Genomic DNA, 19,631 nt, shown 5'->3' with positions numbered 1-19,631 from the left:
CCTGGAGCCTGAAGTTCCACTACAATACTCAGAATGCCTGGATGCAGACTGCAGGCCACCAGTTGAGTAGCCCTGTTCTATGGGTTAACTCTCAAGGATGTATAACAATAAAAATATGAGGAATGCCAAACAAACAGTTGATACAAACTTTATAAAATGAAAATGGAAGCTTCTAAGTACTTATGTAAAGGCTGTAGCATCAATGAACTAAGATGTATATCAATATATAAGGAAGGAGTGTAGTAAAATAATCAAAACAGTGTAAACAGAGCTGGATTTGTCAATTAGGCATGTTTTTTTTTGTGAATCCATCAGAAACAGATTACTTAATTAAACTGAAAGATCTATACTCATGTTAGCTGTATTGTCAGTAAATGACTGCAGGTCAAAATCTTGCTCAGAATGTGAATTTGGAAGCCAGAAAGGTAGAAAAGATTAGAAATAAGGGTGTATGCTGTTATGTTCATACATTGATAGGAAATTTGATGCCAATAACTATAATTAAAAAAAAAAATTTGGTTGCCTTTAGTAAAGTTTCAGTGGATAGTGTAATCCAAGTGTGAGGTGTGATCCAGTTGTAGCCTCAGTAGGGTCATATCTTGTTGATGTATTGTCTACTGATTGCTTAATAATTTTTGTTATGTTCTGATTATGTAATTTTATTTTTTAGAGTGTTCAGTGCTTAATGATTAACCTTAATTATATAGCGGTCAGTAACTGATTTATAGATTCACAATTTTTGAAACAGTCTAGTATTTAAAAGCAATATTACACTTTTGTTTTAAAATGACAGTGTAATCAGTAACTTGTAAATAGATTGTGTGGTTTATTTTCCATAAAATATTATCATAAATAATATGATAATAATAATTTAGATATAATAATATAATAATAATTTAGATATAATTATATAATAATAATTTAGGTAATATAAATATAATGTATTTTACATCCAGATGACTCGGAAGAAGAGACCCAGAGTTATGCTGGTTTTGGGATGAAGAAGAGACGTCTGGAAAGCACAGATAATGAGGAGAGAGGAGAAGAAGAGGAAGAAGAAGAAGAAGAGGAAGAAGATGATGATGATGATGATGATAGTGAGAGTGATGAGAATGACTGGAATAATGCTAATGTCACCAAGTCACAGACCTCCACCACAAGCAGTGCGCCAACCAATAGCAACTACAGTGCTTTTGCCCAAAGGATAATGGTGAGACACAGCAAATTTGCCTTTCTTGATTGTTGTTTTGTGTCTGTGCATGGTTTATGAATTTGTATAAGCATAAGTGTAATAGTAATATAGAGATAGAGATTGAAATAGATATAGATAGATAGATAGATATAGATAGATATAGATACATATAGATAGATATAGATAGATAGATATAGATGTAGATGTAGATATAGATGTAGATGTAGATATAGATATGGATGTAGATATAGATATGGATGTAGATATAGATATGGATGTAGATATAGATATGGATGTAGATATAGATGTAGATAGATGTAGATAGATAGATAGATAGATAGACAGAGATAGACACAGATATATAATCTATATATATATTTATTTATTTATATTTATATATATATATATTTTTTTTTTCTTTTCTTTTTTTCTTTCTTTTCTGTCTTGCTTTGTCGTCTTCTTTTTTTCCTTTTTTATTAGATTTCAGAATGCTGTCGTTATTTAATCCTTGAATCTTATTTCAGAAAAACATGGGTTATGAGGAAGGCAAAGGCTTGGGTAAATACGGGCAAGGTCTTGTGGCTCCAGTTCAGGCCAGCACACAGAGAGGACGCCGAGGTCTGGGTCTTCGTATAGAAGGGCTTGAGGCGCAGGATAACCAAGAGTGGGACAGTAGTGAAGAGGTAAGCAGTTAATATTTTTCCACCTTCACATTCTTTTCTTTTTTTTCAGATGTTGGGAATAATGGTCATGTGTAAGTGGATTGAAAGACTTTTAAAATCGATTTAGCTTTGCTTGTTATTACCTTATGAGGGGAGAGCTTCAGTTTTATTTATTAACAAATATGCAAACATATTTCGTTAATCCTTTTCCACAGCATCATAGTGTTCCAAGTTATCCCATTAATTTACAAGTAGGCAGCACACTAATATGTAAAAGAAAGAAATATTATCATTCAGAAATGGAATTTAATATGCTTTTCAAAGAAAGTAAATGTAAATTTGTTTAATCCTTGTTACATCATACCTTTATTTCATATGCACACATACATATTGTCAAACAAAATAGAAATTGTATTGGTTGGGATGGAGAACAGTGCTGTGAATACAGTTAAGTGCTGGATTACATGTAATTTCATTGCTGGTCTTACAATGCACATAATAATTATAATACTGCACAAAAAAATATGAATTTATTGTAGTGAACCTCTGCTGAAGGCAAGGTTCCAGGTAAACTCTTAATGATGGTAGTATGGTCTGATCTTATGTTTATTCACTGGTTACAAGTACAATACAACACAACAGCACATGAACACAGCACAATATATCAGCAAATAAACACAACACTATACATCTGCCTCCTTGGGAAAGGAATGTAGTTTTCCCTCTGGGGAAACACCTAGCCTAGTTTCTAGTGTCCATTGACAATTGGGTTACTGTAGTGACAGTAATGAAGACCTGACAAGAAAGTTACACAATTGGGGGTGGGGGCTTTCAGTCGATCGTCTTGCTAATCCTAAAACCTGACATGACCCGACAAGATAGTTACACAATTGGGGGGGGGGGGCTCTCAGTTTGTCTTGCTAATCCTAAGACCAGGTGTGATTCACCTTCATGAGACACTCCTACAATCCTCCCCTGGGCAGGAAACTCAAAGTGCTAGGGGACCTTCCTCCTCCCTGAAGGTATCACATCCATTACGTACATATAACAACTTGATCATAAAAAAAAAATAAAAATAAAAACTAGACATAATAAACATAGTTTGCCAGTCTTCATAACACAACTACTGTGCATCTCCATTTCGTTGTTGCGCACTTTCTGTGGATCATGTCCTCCTGCAGATCACTTGGTGCACTTAGCAGCAATTCCCATGTCTGCTGTGCTCAGGAAGGATTCATCTCCTTTGTGACCATCATTCGGGACCTGCACCACAGCGGCCCAAACAATCCTCAACAAGCTTACTTCCCAGACTCACCCTCAGGAGCTCACTGGTCCTGACCTGCAACTGGGTAGTCTTCATGGTTCTGGTAGCAGCTGTTCATGGTGGAGGCACCTCCTGAAAGGCATCATGTGGATGGGCACCATCACTTCATGTCCAGAGGGCCTTCCACTGCTGCAGGAGAGGTCATAATTTCTCTCCCTGCTGGGTACCAAGGCAGGGCAACACGGCTTCTGTAAGACCTGCTGCATTGAGGATATGTTATCCTAGGGAGGGCCAGGGCCTGCACTCCTGGGATTTGACACTGCACCAGGATCTGATGTCCTGGGCTTCAGCACGTGTTCTTCATTACTCCAGGGTCCACACTTGTTGTTGTTCTTGGGTCGTTGATCATTGTCATCTGAATGTCCAGGCCATCGTTGCTTTTACACTATCCTGCGGCAACCAACAGGTGACCAAAAGGCTGTGAGGGACCTTCAGGGCGCCTTCCCCAACGGCAGTCATACTCACATCACTAGCAATCCTGTGCATTGGTGCAGCGTCGTGGTGAGTTCTCTGTCCAGGATGGAACAGTTTGATGTCAGAGAGTTGGTTCACGTACCTGCAAGGGTGTGGGGTGGCAGATGAAGCTGAGGCTGGGGCAGCGCTATTGCTTGAGAGAGATTGCTGTTGGGTAACTGGGCAGCCTTCACTCCTTCACTTGCATTGAGGGAGATGTAGAGGTAGCTATCAAACCTGTCTTGCACTGGATTTGGGGGTGCTGGGCAACTGCTTCTGACGATCCTCCAGCTCCGGCTGATGAAATGATGGGCAATCACTAGTCTGATGTTTGATGGTCATGAGAACAGCAATGGCCAATAACACAGTTCTCAGGTCACAGTTACAACACAACACAACAGCACATGAACACAGCACAATATATCAGCACATAAACACAACCCTATACATCAGCACATGAACACAACACTAGGTCGCAGCACAAACACTCACTTTGTTCTCCTGCCAGAGACATCCCTGATTACTTTACACACCTTGTTATTTAACATCGTAAAAAGGCCTCCTTGGGAAAGGAATGTGGTTTTTCATGTGGGACAGCAGAATACATAGCCTAGTTTCTACAGTGTCCATTGACAATTGAGTTTTACCATTAGTAATGATGACCTGATGTTACCCAACAGGGTAGTTACATAATTGGGAGTGGGGGCTGTATGTCTTTTGTCTTGCTAATCCTAAAAACAGGTGTGATTCAGCAAGTGTCTTCATGAGACACTCCTACATTATGATATACAAATTATTATCTATGGATTTTTAAAAATTTTGTTTCTAGTATGTTGAAGTAAATGAGGAAGTGCAGTGGTTACCCCACTGCCCTGAAGATGTGCCTGACCTGGACACTCTCGAGTCATGGTCGAGGGAAGGAAAGGAGAAATTAACAATAACTGATGAGACGGAATTCTGTAGCCCAGAGGTTTTGGAAGGAATTTTAAGAGCAAAGGTGAGTTTAGTGCTTTTATATTCATGTTATCTACATGCTGTTGATTTAGCCATTGGCGACGGGTATAGAAAACTAAAAAAAACTCTACGCTCTGGCGAACCACGGCAATGCGCCGACTTTGAGCGCGTGAATTCGGTACATCGAGCCGAATCATTGCCTCGGGGCGCTTTGGCGTGCCGCCGCAGCGGACAGCCACATGCCACATTTCGAGCGTATTGTTATGACGCCTATAGGCGTGACCCGTCGCCATTGGGTTAAGAGACATCAGTTTTTGTTAATGCCACTGTTGATGTCCTAGCTATAAAGCCCACATGTATGTAAGACCCCCAACACCAACCCCTATTTGGAAGAAAAAGGATCCTTTAATCTAGTAGTTCAGAGTACATTGTCCACTGTAGTCTTTTTTGTAATTTTCTTTACACATTTATAAATTTTCTTTTTGTATTTACAAATTTTGTCAACTTTCTTAATTATATTGGGCCATCAGCAGTCAAATAGTATTACACTCTATTTTTTTGTAATTTTGATAAATGGCTATCAGGATACACCTGCTGTCTAACATGCTTCAATTCTTATAGCATATTATATATTGGTATATGGCCTATATGCACTTCATAGGTTCCTTTGCAAGCAGTTGTATGTTAATTTTTGTCTCTTTCCACACAACAGACCATATTTGACCAGCTTGATGCGAGGGAATTACAGAGAAGCAGATCGAGGAGTAATCCTTTTGAGACCCTGGGAAAACTTTTCTTCCAAAATAGAGCAGCTTTGAAAATGGCAAATATGGATGCAGTGTTTGACTTCATGTTCACAAGGCCTGTAGATGAAACTGGGGTAAGCTATTTCCTTTTTTCTTTGTTCAAGTTTGCATGGAATTTCTTTTGCTTTTTCATAAAGATTCTCTATGAAATGTAGTTTGCAATGCTACTTTTTTATGGCAAAGTATAAAAAAAAGGATCTTGTAAACTTACATTGTTTAAAGTGAATATCTGAATGTCATCTAATGATGTTATCTTAAAAGTAGTGAATGTTCTTGTGTATAATTTCAATACTTCCTTAATGTCATATTTCTGCCTTTATTTTTGTAATAATTTATGTTTATAAACTAATTTTCTTTTTCTTATATATTATCTTTTACACAGGAGTCATTAGTTGGTTCTGATGAGGTGCTATACTTTGCTGATGTGTGTGCTGCCCCAGGTGGTTTCTCAGAGTATGTTCTATGGAGAAGAAAAACAGATTCAGAGAATTTCTGTGATGCTAAGGGATTTGGGTTTACCCTACGTGAAAATGACTTCAAACTCCATGATTTCTTTGCAGCCCCAGCTGAGTTCTTTGAACCACATTATGGTGAGTTCTTTTGCAATCAGGTGTGGTGAATATGATTTGTGCCTGTAGTCTAGAATTTTCTCTCTGGTATGATATATCATGAACAGTAATCCCGGTTTCTTGTGCTGATAAGAGTAGGTAAGGTAAAAAAATAAAAGTAAAAGTAATATCTGTGCTTATATCTGTGACAGCAATACTATTTACTAAGCTGTAAAGAGCAGTGATACAAATATGTGATTATATTCAGGAAAATTCCACGTACTTATATTAGTACTCAGTATCGTTCTTTTTGAAATTCATGCTAAGGATAGGAAACCTATACATTTTCATGCTTGGACATTCCTCTCTCCAGCAATAATGGGCATAACTTTCCTCCTTCTAGGTATTAATGGTCGAGATGGTGATGGAGATGTGTTTCAGCCAACCAACATTACAAACTTTGTAAATTTTGTCCGCAAAAGTTCAGGAGGCCAGGGAGTCCACTTCATGATGGCTGATGGAGGTTTCAGTGTGGAGGGCCAGGAAAACATACAGGAAATATTGTCCAAACAGCTGTACCTCTGTCAATTTCTAGTTGCATTGGGCATTGTGAGAACTGGTGAGTTAAAGGTTCCCTCTGTTTCTTTAACCTATCGGCAGTGAGATAGAAATGGCTGAGTGTCACTCCTACAAGGAAGTTTAGGTCTTGTGCATAGCTTTACATCAAGGTAATTTCAGGCACACAGTAGTGTGTTTAATATCTCATAATGTTTTTTTTCCTGTCACAGTTATTTAGATAGCATAATTAGCCCAAAGAGCTTTTACATGGACGTGGCAGAAAAGCAAGACATGATTATCCTGCATGTGTATGTGCACGTGTGTACAGTCAGACATATACACTCACACTGTTTTTTTAACCCATTGCCAACGGGTCACGCCTATAGGCGTCATAACAATACGCTCAAAATGTGGCGTGCGGCTGTCCGCCGTGGCGGCGCGCCAAAGCGCCCCAAGGCAATGATTCGGCTTGATGTACCGAATTCATGCGCTCAAAGTCGGCGCGTTGCCATGGTTCTCCAGAGCGTAGATTTTTTTTTTAGTTTTCTACAACCGTCGCCAATGGGTTAAGGGAAACAATTTTCAAATGCACACTTTCTTGCTAGCCTGTAGGAAATCAGACATCTGAAGGTTTTTTTTTTCAAGAATTAGGGAAGTTATAAGCAGATTTACTAACAGACTTCAAATAGCTGTAGCTTACTGTTTGTGAATGGAAAAAAAACCTAAGTCATAGTTTGTTAGGTTCTTCTTTTATGAAATAATTATTAGTTGTAAAAATTATTAGTTTGTATTTTATTTTCATCAGTTTTGTTATTTATTTTATTTTATTTTATTGTGTTGCTATGAAGTACCAGAGTTTTACCTTTGGTATTTTTGGGTGAGATGCAGTTAGAAATTAAGTAATATAGGTAAACAGTGTGGAGAGATGTTTTTACCTCCCCCTTCCTTCCTCCCTCTCTTTCTCCTTCTCCTCCTTCTCCTACTCCTTCTCTGCCTTCTTCTCCCTCTCCTCCCTCTCCCTCTCCCTCTCCCTCTCCCTCTCCTCCCTCTCCCTCATCCTCTCCCTCTCCCTCTCCCTCTCCCTCTCCCTCTCCCATGATATATTACTCATCATCAAAATAACTTTTCTTTTGTAGATGGGCATTTTGTGTATAAATTGTTTGATGTTTTTTATTTTATTACACATGTTGAAATCTTTATATGCCCTCTCCCACTCCCACTCCCACTCCTTCTCCCTCTCCCTCTCCCTCTCCCTCTCTCTCTCACTCTCACTCTCACTCCTTTTCCCTCTCCCACTCCCACTCCTCCCTCTCCCACTCCCACTCCTTCTCCCACTCCCACTCCCACTCCTCCCACTCCTTCTCCCTCTCCCAATCCCAATCCCAATCCCAATCCTACCTCCCTCTCCCTCTCCTTCTCCCTCCCCTTGCCCCCTTCCCTCTCCCTCCCACTTCCTTACAACTCCCCTTCCCCCCCCTCCCTCCCCTTCCCCTTTTCCTTCTTCTCCTTCTCCTTCTCCTTCTTCTCCTTCTCTTTTTCTTTCTCCTTCTCCTTCTCCTTCTCTTTCTCCTTCTCCTTCTCCTTCTCCTTCTCCTTCTCCTTCTCCCTCCCCTTGCCCCCTTCCCTCTCCCTCCCATTCCCTTACATCTCCCCTTTCCCCCCTCCCTCTCCTTCTCCTTCTCCTTCTTCTCCTTCTTCTCCTCCTTCTCCTTCTTCTCCTCCTTCTCCTTCTTCTCCTTCTTCTCCTTCTCCTTCTTCTCCTTCTTCTTCTTCTCCTTCTCCTTCTTCTCCTTCTCCTTCTTCTCTTTCTACTTCTTCTCTTCTCCTTCTCCTTCTCCTTCTCCTTCTCCTTCTCCCTCTCCCTCTCCCTATTACTCTCCCTCTCCCTATTACTCTCCCTCTCCCTATTACTCTCCCTCTCCCTCTCCCTCTCCCTCTCCCTCTCCCTCTCCCATGATATATTACTCATCATCATAATAACTTTTTATTTGCAGATGGGCATTTTGTGTGTAAATTGTTCGATATATTTACAACATTCAGTGCTGGCCTCATATATTTGATGTACCGATGTTTTAAATATGTCAGCATCCACAAACCCAACACAAGTCGACCTGCAAACTCTGAAAGGTAAGTCAATAGATTTGTCTTGTGTAGATTGTACAATGTTAGTGGGTAGTCAGATTCAGAAAAGCAGTAACCAGACTTACTTGATGTGTGGATACTTATTGCAAATGAACAAGATTCCTGTTAAAGAATGTTTGATATCTGAATTTTATGGGCCATCTGTGTACTAAGATATTTCACAAACATTACTACAGTGAACATAGTATTTTCCCTGTGACAGTGGGTTGATGCTTTTATTATTATTTTTAATTGTATAAAAAGGAATGAATGAGAATGAATATCTTTACAATGCATTAGGTGTATTTAACCAGTTTTGAATATATATCTTCATCAGAAATACATTTATTTTTGACGAAGACATATTCGAAACCAGTTAAATACATCTCTTGTATTGTGAAGATATTCATTCTCATTCATACCTTTTCTATATTTGTTGCTATGAATGCGGCTCATTATTATTATCATTATAGAAATAATTATGAAAATGTTCGTAATGATAATATTATTTGAAAGGAAACTTTTGGGGGGTTTAAATAGGTGAGATCACTACCACTGTTGCTGTGATGAACAGAAGGTAGACCAGATAGAGATTAGTTATAGCAATAATAATAATAAGTGTGGGTCGACATTGAGTGATCCATCAATATGACTTTTACTTTCTATTGGTTGCCAGCTCCCCTTGTGAATAGTTGGGGTCCTAATCAGTCACTCGTGGCAGCAGACAGGCTCAGACTCCTGAACACTAGATTAGTACTCGAGTCCATAGGCCACTGTGATAATCTGAGATAGGTTATGGTACACCATGTTTTGGAAAAGCAGTAAAAAGCAATCTATTCAATAGTATCTAGTATTTTGTTTTCCTAATTTCACATTATGTGAACACTTCATTCATCAAGTATTTGAAAGTTATTTTTTATCATTTGGCTATGATATCACAAATAGATTTATATTGACTGCAGTACCATTATGGTAATATCACAATTATGAATTTATAATTGGGAAAAAAAAAAAATTAAATACTTTTATGTGTTTTCAGATATATTATATGTAAATGGAAGAGAGAAGGAATAGAAGATGTATATGAGTACCTCTTTGAAATGAACCAAAGAATTGCTGGCCTAAAATCTACAGGGATTGATGTTATGGAGCTAGTACCTCTTGAACATTTAAAGAATGATGAAGCTTTCACAGAGTACATGATCAATTCTAATAATACGTAAGTATTCTGAACTCACGAAGAGGTAGCTGTAAGTCATTTCTGTTATTCTTTTCTGTACTGTACCAGAGCTTGGTAGTAGCCTGATTGTTTAAGGCAATTATGATCTTATTTTGTCTTTAAATTCCCTCTAGAGCAAGCTAAGTCATTAAATTTTTCTCATTAGAAAATATTCCAAGAAGACATTTATTGATCTTTTATTTTGCTTTATGTGTATCATCTTTACATTTGCTGTTATTCTTATTTACAGGAAGCTCTTTGATGAACTGACAAACAATAATCTCATTTCATAAGGATCTCATTTTTTATGGTCTTTCTTGTTGAGGAAAGTATACACACATTCAAAAGCAAACATGTTCTGACTCTGCCCATCCTCATACAGTCCTACTTTCAATGCATGCGAGAGACAAGTGAACTCATTATGTTGCTTACTTACTAGCAATTGGAAGTTATCCTTTTTGTTGAGTCCTGTTGGCATTTTTATATATGGCAAATATAAATGGTTAGGCTCAAGAATCACTTTGTTTTTTAATCCTTTAGGATTGTATCTAGCTTGGAAATATATTGAATTGTGTGTAATATCAACTGTATTTACCATATGAACAGTTACTTTTGTTTTAGGTCATGATGGATATGGGAATAGTCATGAAATTAATATCAAATGCTTTGATCATAACACTTAAATTGTTTTCATTTTTAGCATGCCATGCTTATTATCAATATGTTTAATAGTCTAAGTAGGTAAAGTATTGAAAGATTAGGCTGTTCTTTCAAATGTATAGTACTTACTTCTTCATATCCTTCCAGCATAGGTTTCAGACAAATAGTAAGTTTACGCAAAATACAAGTGTATTGTCAAGACACCCAGTTGATTGAACCGCGACAAGCAGAGCTTCGTTCACAGTGTCTGGAAAGTTGGCAGCTCCCAGATAGAACAAGAACAGCTCCACAGCGTTCTGAGGCCAAGGTTAAATTCATGGAACTCTTGAAAGGTGAAAACCCAGGTAAGAGCTGCATTAAACTGTGTGATAGTTACAAGTTATAGAATATAGTTGAATTGTAAATGATCCACTGATGAATATACGTAAAGTGAAAATACAAATTATTTGATAACTCATATTATACAGATTTATATTGTAAGTAAGATTACCCTTATAAAAGTCAAAGACTAATCAGAATTGCTTGTTTGCTCTTTGGTAGTTAGGTTACAAAATGTGAATGATTGCAGATTACATGTGCCATCCACCTGAAGAACTCTCACTGGGCAACTTTAAGGAGAAACTCCGAAGTCCCTACGATTACCGCTGCGTGATCCTAGCCTCACCACGAGATGGAAGGAAGGATAGAGCCTTTTATCTGGGTAAGGAAAGAGATATTATGTTTTTCTACAGTAGCATAACTTTTCTTCTAGTTAAACAAATTTGATTATTTTAGTATTAGTAATATGGCTTGATTTTCTGTTCAATTATTGTTGCTTCTCTCATTGTTGATGGTAGTGGTTCCAGGGTGTTCAAAGTCATCTGCAATTGTAACTCATAATCTAGTAATTATTTTTATCACTGTACTTTCTCACAGAGGCAATCATGGAAACAGTTAATAGAACAAAAATCCTTAAGTGCAGTAAAAAAAAAAAAAAAAAAAATATGATGATGAAAAGACTTGTATATTTCATTGAAACAAAAAACTATTATTAAATTGCAGTCTACATTGGTATAGTTATTGTTAGTAACTAGATAAAAAATATAAAATGTTAATTCACATATGCCTTCATATTGTCAGTTAATATATCTGTATAAGTACGCATTACACTTCCTTTACCATTTCCTTCCCTAAGTTTCTCCCCAGTTCCACCCCTGGCAAAAATTTCTCTACTTAGATTGTAGTTCCTCCCAGATGAGAATACAGTAAGAGATTAAAAGAGTTCTTATATCTCCTCTATAGGACTTGGTGGCAGCAATGTATTCAGATGGGAGGGTCGGGCAGTTAGTTCCTGGATGCGTGTGGACACGAAATTGGAACTCCCACCCAATACCCTGGTTTATGCTGAATTGGTTGTGGAACACCGAGGAGAACACAAAGCACAGCGCAAACTAACGACATTCCATTTGATAGATGGAATAGTCCTCAATGGGAAGGATATCAGAAACTTACATATTGTTGAAAGGTGGGTTAGAGGATAAATCTAAATTGGGTAAGATGAATTGCTGATGGGATTTCTTCTTTTTCTGTTTTCATTTTTTTAAATGATTCTAATTATATATATTTTGAATGAAATAAAAGATATTCCATTTGACTTTTTCATGAGAGAACATTTATATTTTTTCCTATTACCTCTCATTCTTTCTTTGACTTTCCCTATTTTAACCCTGCAGACACAACTACTTAAGAAAATTTGCTCTTGGTCTCAATAAACCAAGCAGACCAGACTTGGCACCCATAAGATGTAAACAGCTGTACAAGTTAGAAGATCTTGGGGATGTCTTGGCACCTCCCAGGTCAGTTAGACTCATTAATTTAATGTTATGCAGGTAGAAGGATTAAGAAGCAGTTCATGATAATTCAGTTAACCCAATGGCGTCGGGTATAGAAAATTAAAGAAAACTCTACGCTCTGGCGAACGGCGGCAACGCGCCGACTCTGAGCGCGTGAATTCGGTACATCAAGCCGAATCATTGCCTCGGGCCATTTTGGCGCGGCGCCGCTGCGGACAGCCGCACGCCTCATTTCGGGCGTATTGTTATGACGGCGATAGCCGTGACCCGTCGCCATTGGGTTAAACTCATTAATTTAATGTTATGCAGGGAGAAGGATTAAGAAGCAGGCAAAAAGGATGAAGTCCCACTCATTTTATTGAAGAGTTCATGATAATTCTTCCCCAGCCCTAATTAGTTGTTTCCTAGGTATGATTTCTTCCGCCAGCCCGAAGACATGCTCCTCGTTGCTTTGCTTGTGATGACTATGATAGCAATTTCCAACTGGTTATTCACACAGTAGTTTTTATTCATTTACATATTTTGTTTATCCCTCAAGTCCTTTTTGTGATGATTATGGCATACTTTATCCTGTTTGCATAGTCTTATATGCCACGTTCTAGCACAGCTTTCAAATACTGATGGGCTGGTTGCCCATATTTTTTTCACTGCAATTGAAGTGTGTGTATTGTCCACTAATAAGTCTTACACTGTGTGGCAGGTTCATTCCAAGTACACCAATCATACTATCCCAATACCCCCATTTCTCTTGGAAGCTTTTCTTTCGACAAGTCAATCATATGAGCATGTGTTCCATGTCCTTGCCTTTTTCTGTGAGTGGAATGTGAATGTCTGCTGTTCTCCCTCCATAAACCACACTAATTGTTAAGTAACATCATACAATTCCCTGGTATTCTGTTGTCTTTATACTGTTAATATATATAAATCCAGATGAATGTATATTTTCGTGGTGTATTTAATATTTTTGATGTTTCAAGCTCTTGAAATATTCATAAATAAAATTTGCTGTAATGAAACTTGGGCATTAATTATAGTTGGGGGCAGATAAATGTTTGATGTTCTAAGGGATTGATGGGCAGATACAATGAACAGTTATGCTCTACATCTGTCAGATGAGCCTTAACCCTTTTCTGTAACAAAAATTCCCTTTTTTCAAATATTTAATGTTTTGAAACTTATAACACACTTGCAAAATGTTTCATGACTTGTGTTGAAAGAGGCTTGGTGATAAAATATATGAACACCATTCTTCATGTGATCATCTGAGAAAATGGGAGTACTCTCCATTGTCTGGATTTTGTTATTAATATGATTTAAAAAATATATATATATTTGTACATATGTGTTTTATGTTTGTTTAAAAGTCTGCATATGTATGTAAGTGTTTGTGATTATCTGGTTACATGAAGTTTCCTGAATCTTCTCAACTGTTTTTTTTTTCCCCAGACTGCACCATAGGTTGATGAAAGGAGGATCTCTACCAAGAAGAGTATACCTGGAAGTTGAAGGTGACTCGGACAGGGAATCTTATTACACCATTCCCACAGCACTGCTTCTGGTCAAATCTACCAAAGGTATGGTTTGATCTGTTAATAATGATGATGATCATCAGTCATCATTGTCATTGCCATTGTGGCAGGACCACCACCATAACCATCACACCACCATCACCATACCTCTCATCACTACCACATCATGTCAACACACCACACCACTTTGCCACCACCATATCATCTGATCAAGTAATACCAAAGATTTTTTATTTATTATGAATGAAAATGTTGAAAATATTATCAATATTCTCTTTTTCTTTTAGAGCCTTGGATGATGGCGTTCAGTAAGAGTCAAAACAAGAAGTATTGGTTTAATACAATGACTAGACACTCTACCTTTGAATGTCAGCAGGAATTCATCGCACCATTTAGGTAAGCATATTATGAGTTTTGTGCAGGAGTTCTCTTTTCTTAATCCCTTTCCAACAGGTCATGCCTATAGGCGTCATAACAAACTGGTCTAAATGTGGCGTGCGGCTGTCCGCCGTGGCGGCGCGCCAAAGCGCTCCAAGGCAGTGATTCGGCTTGATATACTGAATTCATGCGCTCAAAGTCGGCTCGTTGTCGTGGTTCGCCAGAGCGTAGATTTTTTTTTTTTTTTTTTTTTAAGTTTTCTACACCCGTCATGAATGGGTTAAGCCACTACCACTGGGAACATGTATTTTTCAGTGTAGTTCTATTTTGTGAAATGTCCTTACAGATATTACCAGGCTAGTTGGTGGTTAATGGTTAAAACAAATAAATGTGCCAGGCTTCAAAGATCAGATAGCACTATGGTAAAGTATTGTGGTGAAAAGGGTAAAAATGAATTAACAATTAGGATAAGTGGACAAAAGAAGGGGATGAAAAAGATAAGGAAAAGGAGAGGGGGAGAGGTAAAGACCATTCAAAATTAATTGAAGCAAGGGCTGAGGTCCAATGCAGGGTTGATCCCCTACATTGGGCCTCAGTCTTCGTCTCCTAAGCCCCCCCCCCCCCCACACACACACACACACACACAAAACTATAAAAATCAAGGGATTGGGGCATATGCTAGCTGTTGTGTAATTGAGTTACCTAGATAGTTCTCTTAAAAGACTGACATGACAGTACTTTTACATCAAACTGACATATTGTGAAATTTGCTTTTTTTATTTTTTTATTTTTTTTGTAATAATAATATATCACGTTGTCATTATTTTACTATTATAAATTAATAATTATTGTTGCTATTACAAATAATTCATTATTGTTACATTCAAGATCATTACAGATGTATCACTTAGGTTTTTTTGTTTTTTTTTCCCCCAACAGTTCTTCCTATAGTGGGAGCCTGATATGGTGGTGGGACAGCAATGTTCAGGTTCTCAGTGATGATGAATCAGCCAAAGGCAAGCTCCACCGCGATAACCTGCTCTCCCACCTTATCAGTCTGCGCTGAAGGCCTTTGCACAGCTTATAATCAATTAGCCCTGTACTTTAATTTTGTGTGGGAAGTTTCTGTGAAATTTCTTATTTAATTGTGAAGAGATTACTCAAAAAAGGAGATAGTGGATGAAGTTTCATTTGTATCTTGCCATTTTTCTATGGAGAAAGTGTAGGTAGGGTATAATGTTTTGGATGTACTCCATGTTGTTTTAGGTTTTTATGTCTGATTTTGATATCAAAAGCTCATGAGTGCAGATTGATATGTTATATTAATGTACAGTCAGAGACACAGCTATCATCCCAGATTTTGGCAGCAGCATAATGGAAAGGTTGAGATAATTTACATGTCTGTGATATCTGTACATTTAGCAGACATTACTGTTCATTGGGTATAGTTATAACTTGGGCAGATTTCAGTCCTTTACATATATTACCACATGTAGGCTGAGCTTATGTCAGGTCTGTGAACATAATTTCTTTCATTGTTTCATGCTGTCAAGATGTTCTGCTTGTATTATGTTTGATGTAGTACAGCCAGTAAAAGCAAATTAAAATACAAATGTGGAACAGATGCCTATCTATAGTTCACACAAACCTCTATCACCTGACCACCAACAGGAATCAATACCAATAATTAATCTTATTTTGTAAAACTATCAAGTGATAATGTAGTGCATGAATGTAAACTACTGATTACTCTGAGGTTTCATCTTTATATGCCTTTTAGATTTATGAAGGCCACTGAAAATTTGTTGTTCCATAACAATATTGTTTAGTAATCCAGTTACTAAATCATGGATACTGATTGTACTCAAATATTTTGAAGTATTACTATAATGGAATCCCAGTCTCCAACTAATCATGCATACCAAGCAACCATATATTGTCATTGAGTATCTTAATGTTTTGATAGGTTTAATAGTCATGAAAAAAAAAGATAGTTGTGTTTCAACTGTACATAATAACTTCTGTTTACTGTACTGTGTAACTGGTTTGTCTTAAAACATGTGAAACTTGAAAAACTTGTGCATTGTTTACCATTTCTTACTATATAATTTGATTTTTTTAAACATTAAATCCTCCAATAACATGGTAATGTAGACTGGTAACCCTCTGCATTATTTATTTCTATGCCACTCAATTAAGACATTTCATTGGCAATGCCTAATTCAGATTGGATACTTCCCAGATCAACCATTGCACCAGGTACAAGCATGCTTCAAAGATCAATGGTGCAAGTGTTTAGGAAGCTCATAAACCTAAAAAAAAAACAAAAAAACGTATGCAGTGTTGAAAAAGTATGTGCATGTCATGCTTTCCCAATAATTACAGTTTAACACAAGTCTTCCAGCAAGTTTTGTGGAAAGTCAAAGATGTTCCTTCAAGTGAACAAAGGTTGTGAAAGCTGTTGTAAACAACTTGTGGTGATCATTATTTTTAAAAGATATTTCTACTTAAATTATTGAAATGTATTTTTTTTTTTTTTTTTTTTATCCGGTGGAGTTGATATTAGTATCAAAAGTATATTTGTTTACATAAATATCCTGTTGATTGGCTAGAATAAATAAATGTATGATAAGCAGGTGTCCACAATCATGCACACACATAAACATGCACATACACAAACACGCACACACAAAGAAACATTCACTCACTCACTCACTCACTCACTCACTCACACTTCCTTCTACAGTACAGAATAGTGGCTTGCACTACTGGGGTCATACTATACCTAACATGTATTACATGGTTGAATGTTAAAGGAGGATCTACTGCATTTTATTATTGTAATTATTTTACACTGTTGATGGTGTTTAAACCCCACAGTATTTTATTTCTTTTCATTGGACATTATAAGATTATTTTTTAGAACATATAAAGCATTCCAAGTTCTTCAAGATTTATGTAAGTGAATATCTGATAGTTGTTGAGAAAGTTCCACATAAGAACTTATTAACCAGTTGTAAAGTGCCTACAATCAGTATAATAGAGAATGGCATTTATGTTCATTTATTTTGATAATCTGTGATGAAATATGTTAATCTTTTAACTAGGTGATTAGTACAAATTTTTATGGGTAAAAATATCTACACCTAGACCATACAATAATTATTGGACATTTATTTTTTTTTCTTTTTAAAAGGAAGTCTTCAAGATTGTGGAGCTAGTTTTTACACAAACAGATGTGTGCTATGGTGAAAATAGCACAATATAAGACATGTGTATTGATATAAAGCACTGCTTACTGATGCATAAAATTTCTTACCAGGAATCTTTGTTTATTTATTTATTTTCCTCTTATCATACTTTCAATAAGCTTTTTATTAGAGTATTTGGAAATAAATGCCCGGTACTTAATAACCAGGAAACTGTTATGAATGATAACAGAATAGAATGCAGCGATGCCAATAAAACTATGTACATTTTAATTGGTATGCCTATGTCGTCAAGAATATTATCAAGAGCTGAAAAATTCCATCCAGTCTTATTACTATCTTACTCATCTGCATAGAAACAATTGAAGGGTAATCTGGGAAGGGAAAGATGTTAGTGGTTATATAATAATAATAATAATAATAATAATAATGATAATGATAATGATAATGATAATAATTAAAAAAAGCTAGACATCATATAGCAATGTGGTAAAGTATTGTGTTGAAAAAAGGAAAAACATCTTACTGATCACAAAATATGTTAGATGGGATAAGGTACAGATTAGTAAAAGGGTGAGGGGTGGGTGAAGGGTGAATAGATGGAGGTTATCTTTGGAAATGGAGGGTATCTATGGAAAGAAGGGAGGTGTCTGAGAAGATGGGGTGGTATGCTTTAATTGCAATCTGCCCAAGCCATAACTTCTTAGGTCGTCCCACAGGCCTCATCCACCCAGAGTTGTCTTGAACAGAGACAACTTGGTGGGTAGGATCATCCTGTGGGAAACGTATCAGGTATCCGTATAGCCTGAGTTGGTGATCAAGGATTGTGCAAGTAACAGGTCCTGTACCAGTCTCACAGTGTAACCGTTGGTTGGACACATGGTCCCATCAAATATACACCCTGTTGAGGTGGAAATAGTACAAGGACAATGACAAAAAGAAGAGGGGAGTGGTGTGGAGTGAGGGAGTGGTGTGGAGTGAGGTAGTACTGTAGGGAGGAGGACAATAAGAATGAAAAGGGTGGAGAAAATAAAGAAGACTTTGGTGGATGAGCAGATGGAGTAGAGGATATTACGAGAGGAAGGGGAATATTCTAAAGACCAAGTAATGACCTTTGTGGATTATTCGGAATGTATCAAGTTGACAGCAAGCATTAAGGAAGTAGTACCAGTAGCAGTGGTCAGAGCCTTAATCTAAGGAAAGTTATTTGTTGGGGAACCAGATGAGTTGATTTCAGGTAGGTTAGTTGATAAGGCAACCCTCAGTGCCCCAATTAAGGGTACAAAATCTTCATTACTTGCCATGGTGAGCCTGTATTATTTGGGGAATATAAATTGTATACACTTCAGGGTCCCCATGAGCTCAACTGGCCTAACTCAATGCCGATGGGCATGTCGTCTACGTACATGCTATGCCCACTGTGAGTTACTTGTTTGACTGTTTTTACACATAGATGGCTACACTTGTACTAAGTCACCAATGAGCCAGTTACAAGTACTGCCTGTCTTGCTCGTTTACCTTTTTCTTTGATTTACAAAAATCTTTTACATTATCTTATTTTGCTGTTACTAATGTTTATAACATTATAATAATTATAATGTTTATAATAAAAATTACACCATCGATGTTCATAGCACTAGTAAAATACGTTTTTCCCGCCAAATCAAATCAGGTAAGGTCACAAGGTCTACTAATTGACTCCTTTGTGGCTAAGCACTAGCAGAACCATCTATGTGCAGAGACATTTCACCAAAAATATAGGAAATGAGCACATCATTTTCCCCATTTTTTATTAATTTTCTCCGGCGGCATTGGGTTAAAGGTGAGAACTGTGTAAAAGGCTATAGATGCCTCTAAACAATAGCTATGACTGGTTGGGAGGTGATAATGGTTAAATGGCTTGACTCTTTATTTAAGGACAGTTAAGGGAACACATGAGACATTGCCTTAGGGTAAAAGCTGAGGACAGCCAGCCAGCCTTGGGGGGAAGGCCGCAGGCTGGTGGTTGACCTGAGTACTGTGACTGCTGGGTGCGATTTTTTATTTATTTTGAGTTTACTTTCATAAAGTAATGACATGACAACAGCAATCCACAAGGAAATGTATGTAAAATAAGAAATTGTACATCATGTACGAGTCACTCGTCACAACTGACAAAATTGCGGGCAAAAGAGATACATCATAGC

The 19,631-nt window shown here is 37.3% G+C and overlaps 1 protein-coding gene across 1 annotated transcript in view; it reads left to right on the top strand.

Moving 5' to 3' along the window:
• The window catches only part of LOC125031120 (cap-specific mRNA (nucleoside-2'-O-)-methyltransferase 1-like), a 19,192-nt gene extending 1,477 nt beyond the window's left edge, over window positions 1-17,715 (top strand). Inside the window, exons 2-16 of the mRNA XM_047621634.1 lie at window positions 957-1,210; window positions 1,717-1,875; window positions 4,461-4,628; window positions 5,298-5,465; window positions 5,774-5,981; window positions 6,343-6,558; window positions 8,492-8,624; window positions 9,658-9,837; window positions 10,645-10,841; window positions 11,066-11,197; window positions 11,779-12,001; window positions 12,210-12,332; window positions 13,776-13,903; window positions 14,146-14,254; window positions 15,176-17,715. Of these exons, the coding sequence (XP_047477590.1) occupies window positions 957-1,210; window positions 1,717-1,875; window positions 4,461-4,628; window positions 5,298-5,465; window positions 5,774-5,981; window positions 6,343-6,558; window positions 8,492-8,624; window positions 9,658-9,837; window positions 10,645-10,841; window positions 11,066-11,197; window positions 11,779-12,001; window positions 12,210-12,332; window positions 13,776-13,903; window positions 14,146-14,254; window positions 15,176-15,302 (2,525 nt within the window). The 3' untranslated portion in view covers window positions 15,303-17,715. The remainder of the gene's footprint in view (window positions 1-956; window positions 1,211-1,716; window positions 1,876-4,460; window positions 4,629-5,297; window positions 5,466-5,773; window positions 5,982-6,342; window positions 6,559-8,491; window positions 8,625-9,657; window positions 9,838-10,644; window positions 10,842-11,065; window positions 11,198-11,778; window positions 12,002-12,209; window positions 12,333-13,775; window positions 13,904-14,145; window positions 14,255-15,175) is intronic.
• Window positions 17,716-19,631: the final 1,916 nt, after the last annotated feature.

Source organism: Penaeus chinensis, chromosome 12 (genome assembly GCF_019202785.1).
Source record: "Penaeus chinensis breed Huanghai No. 1 chromosome 12, ASM1920278v2, whole genome shotgun sequence".
NCBI classification, from domain to species: Eukaryota; Metazoa; Arthropoda; class Malacostraca; order Decapoda; family Penaeidae; genus Penaeus; species Penaeus chinensis.
Note: the sequence above shows the minus strand (reverse complement) of the source record. Positions and strands in the feature narration are given on the sequence as shown.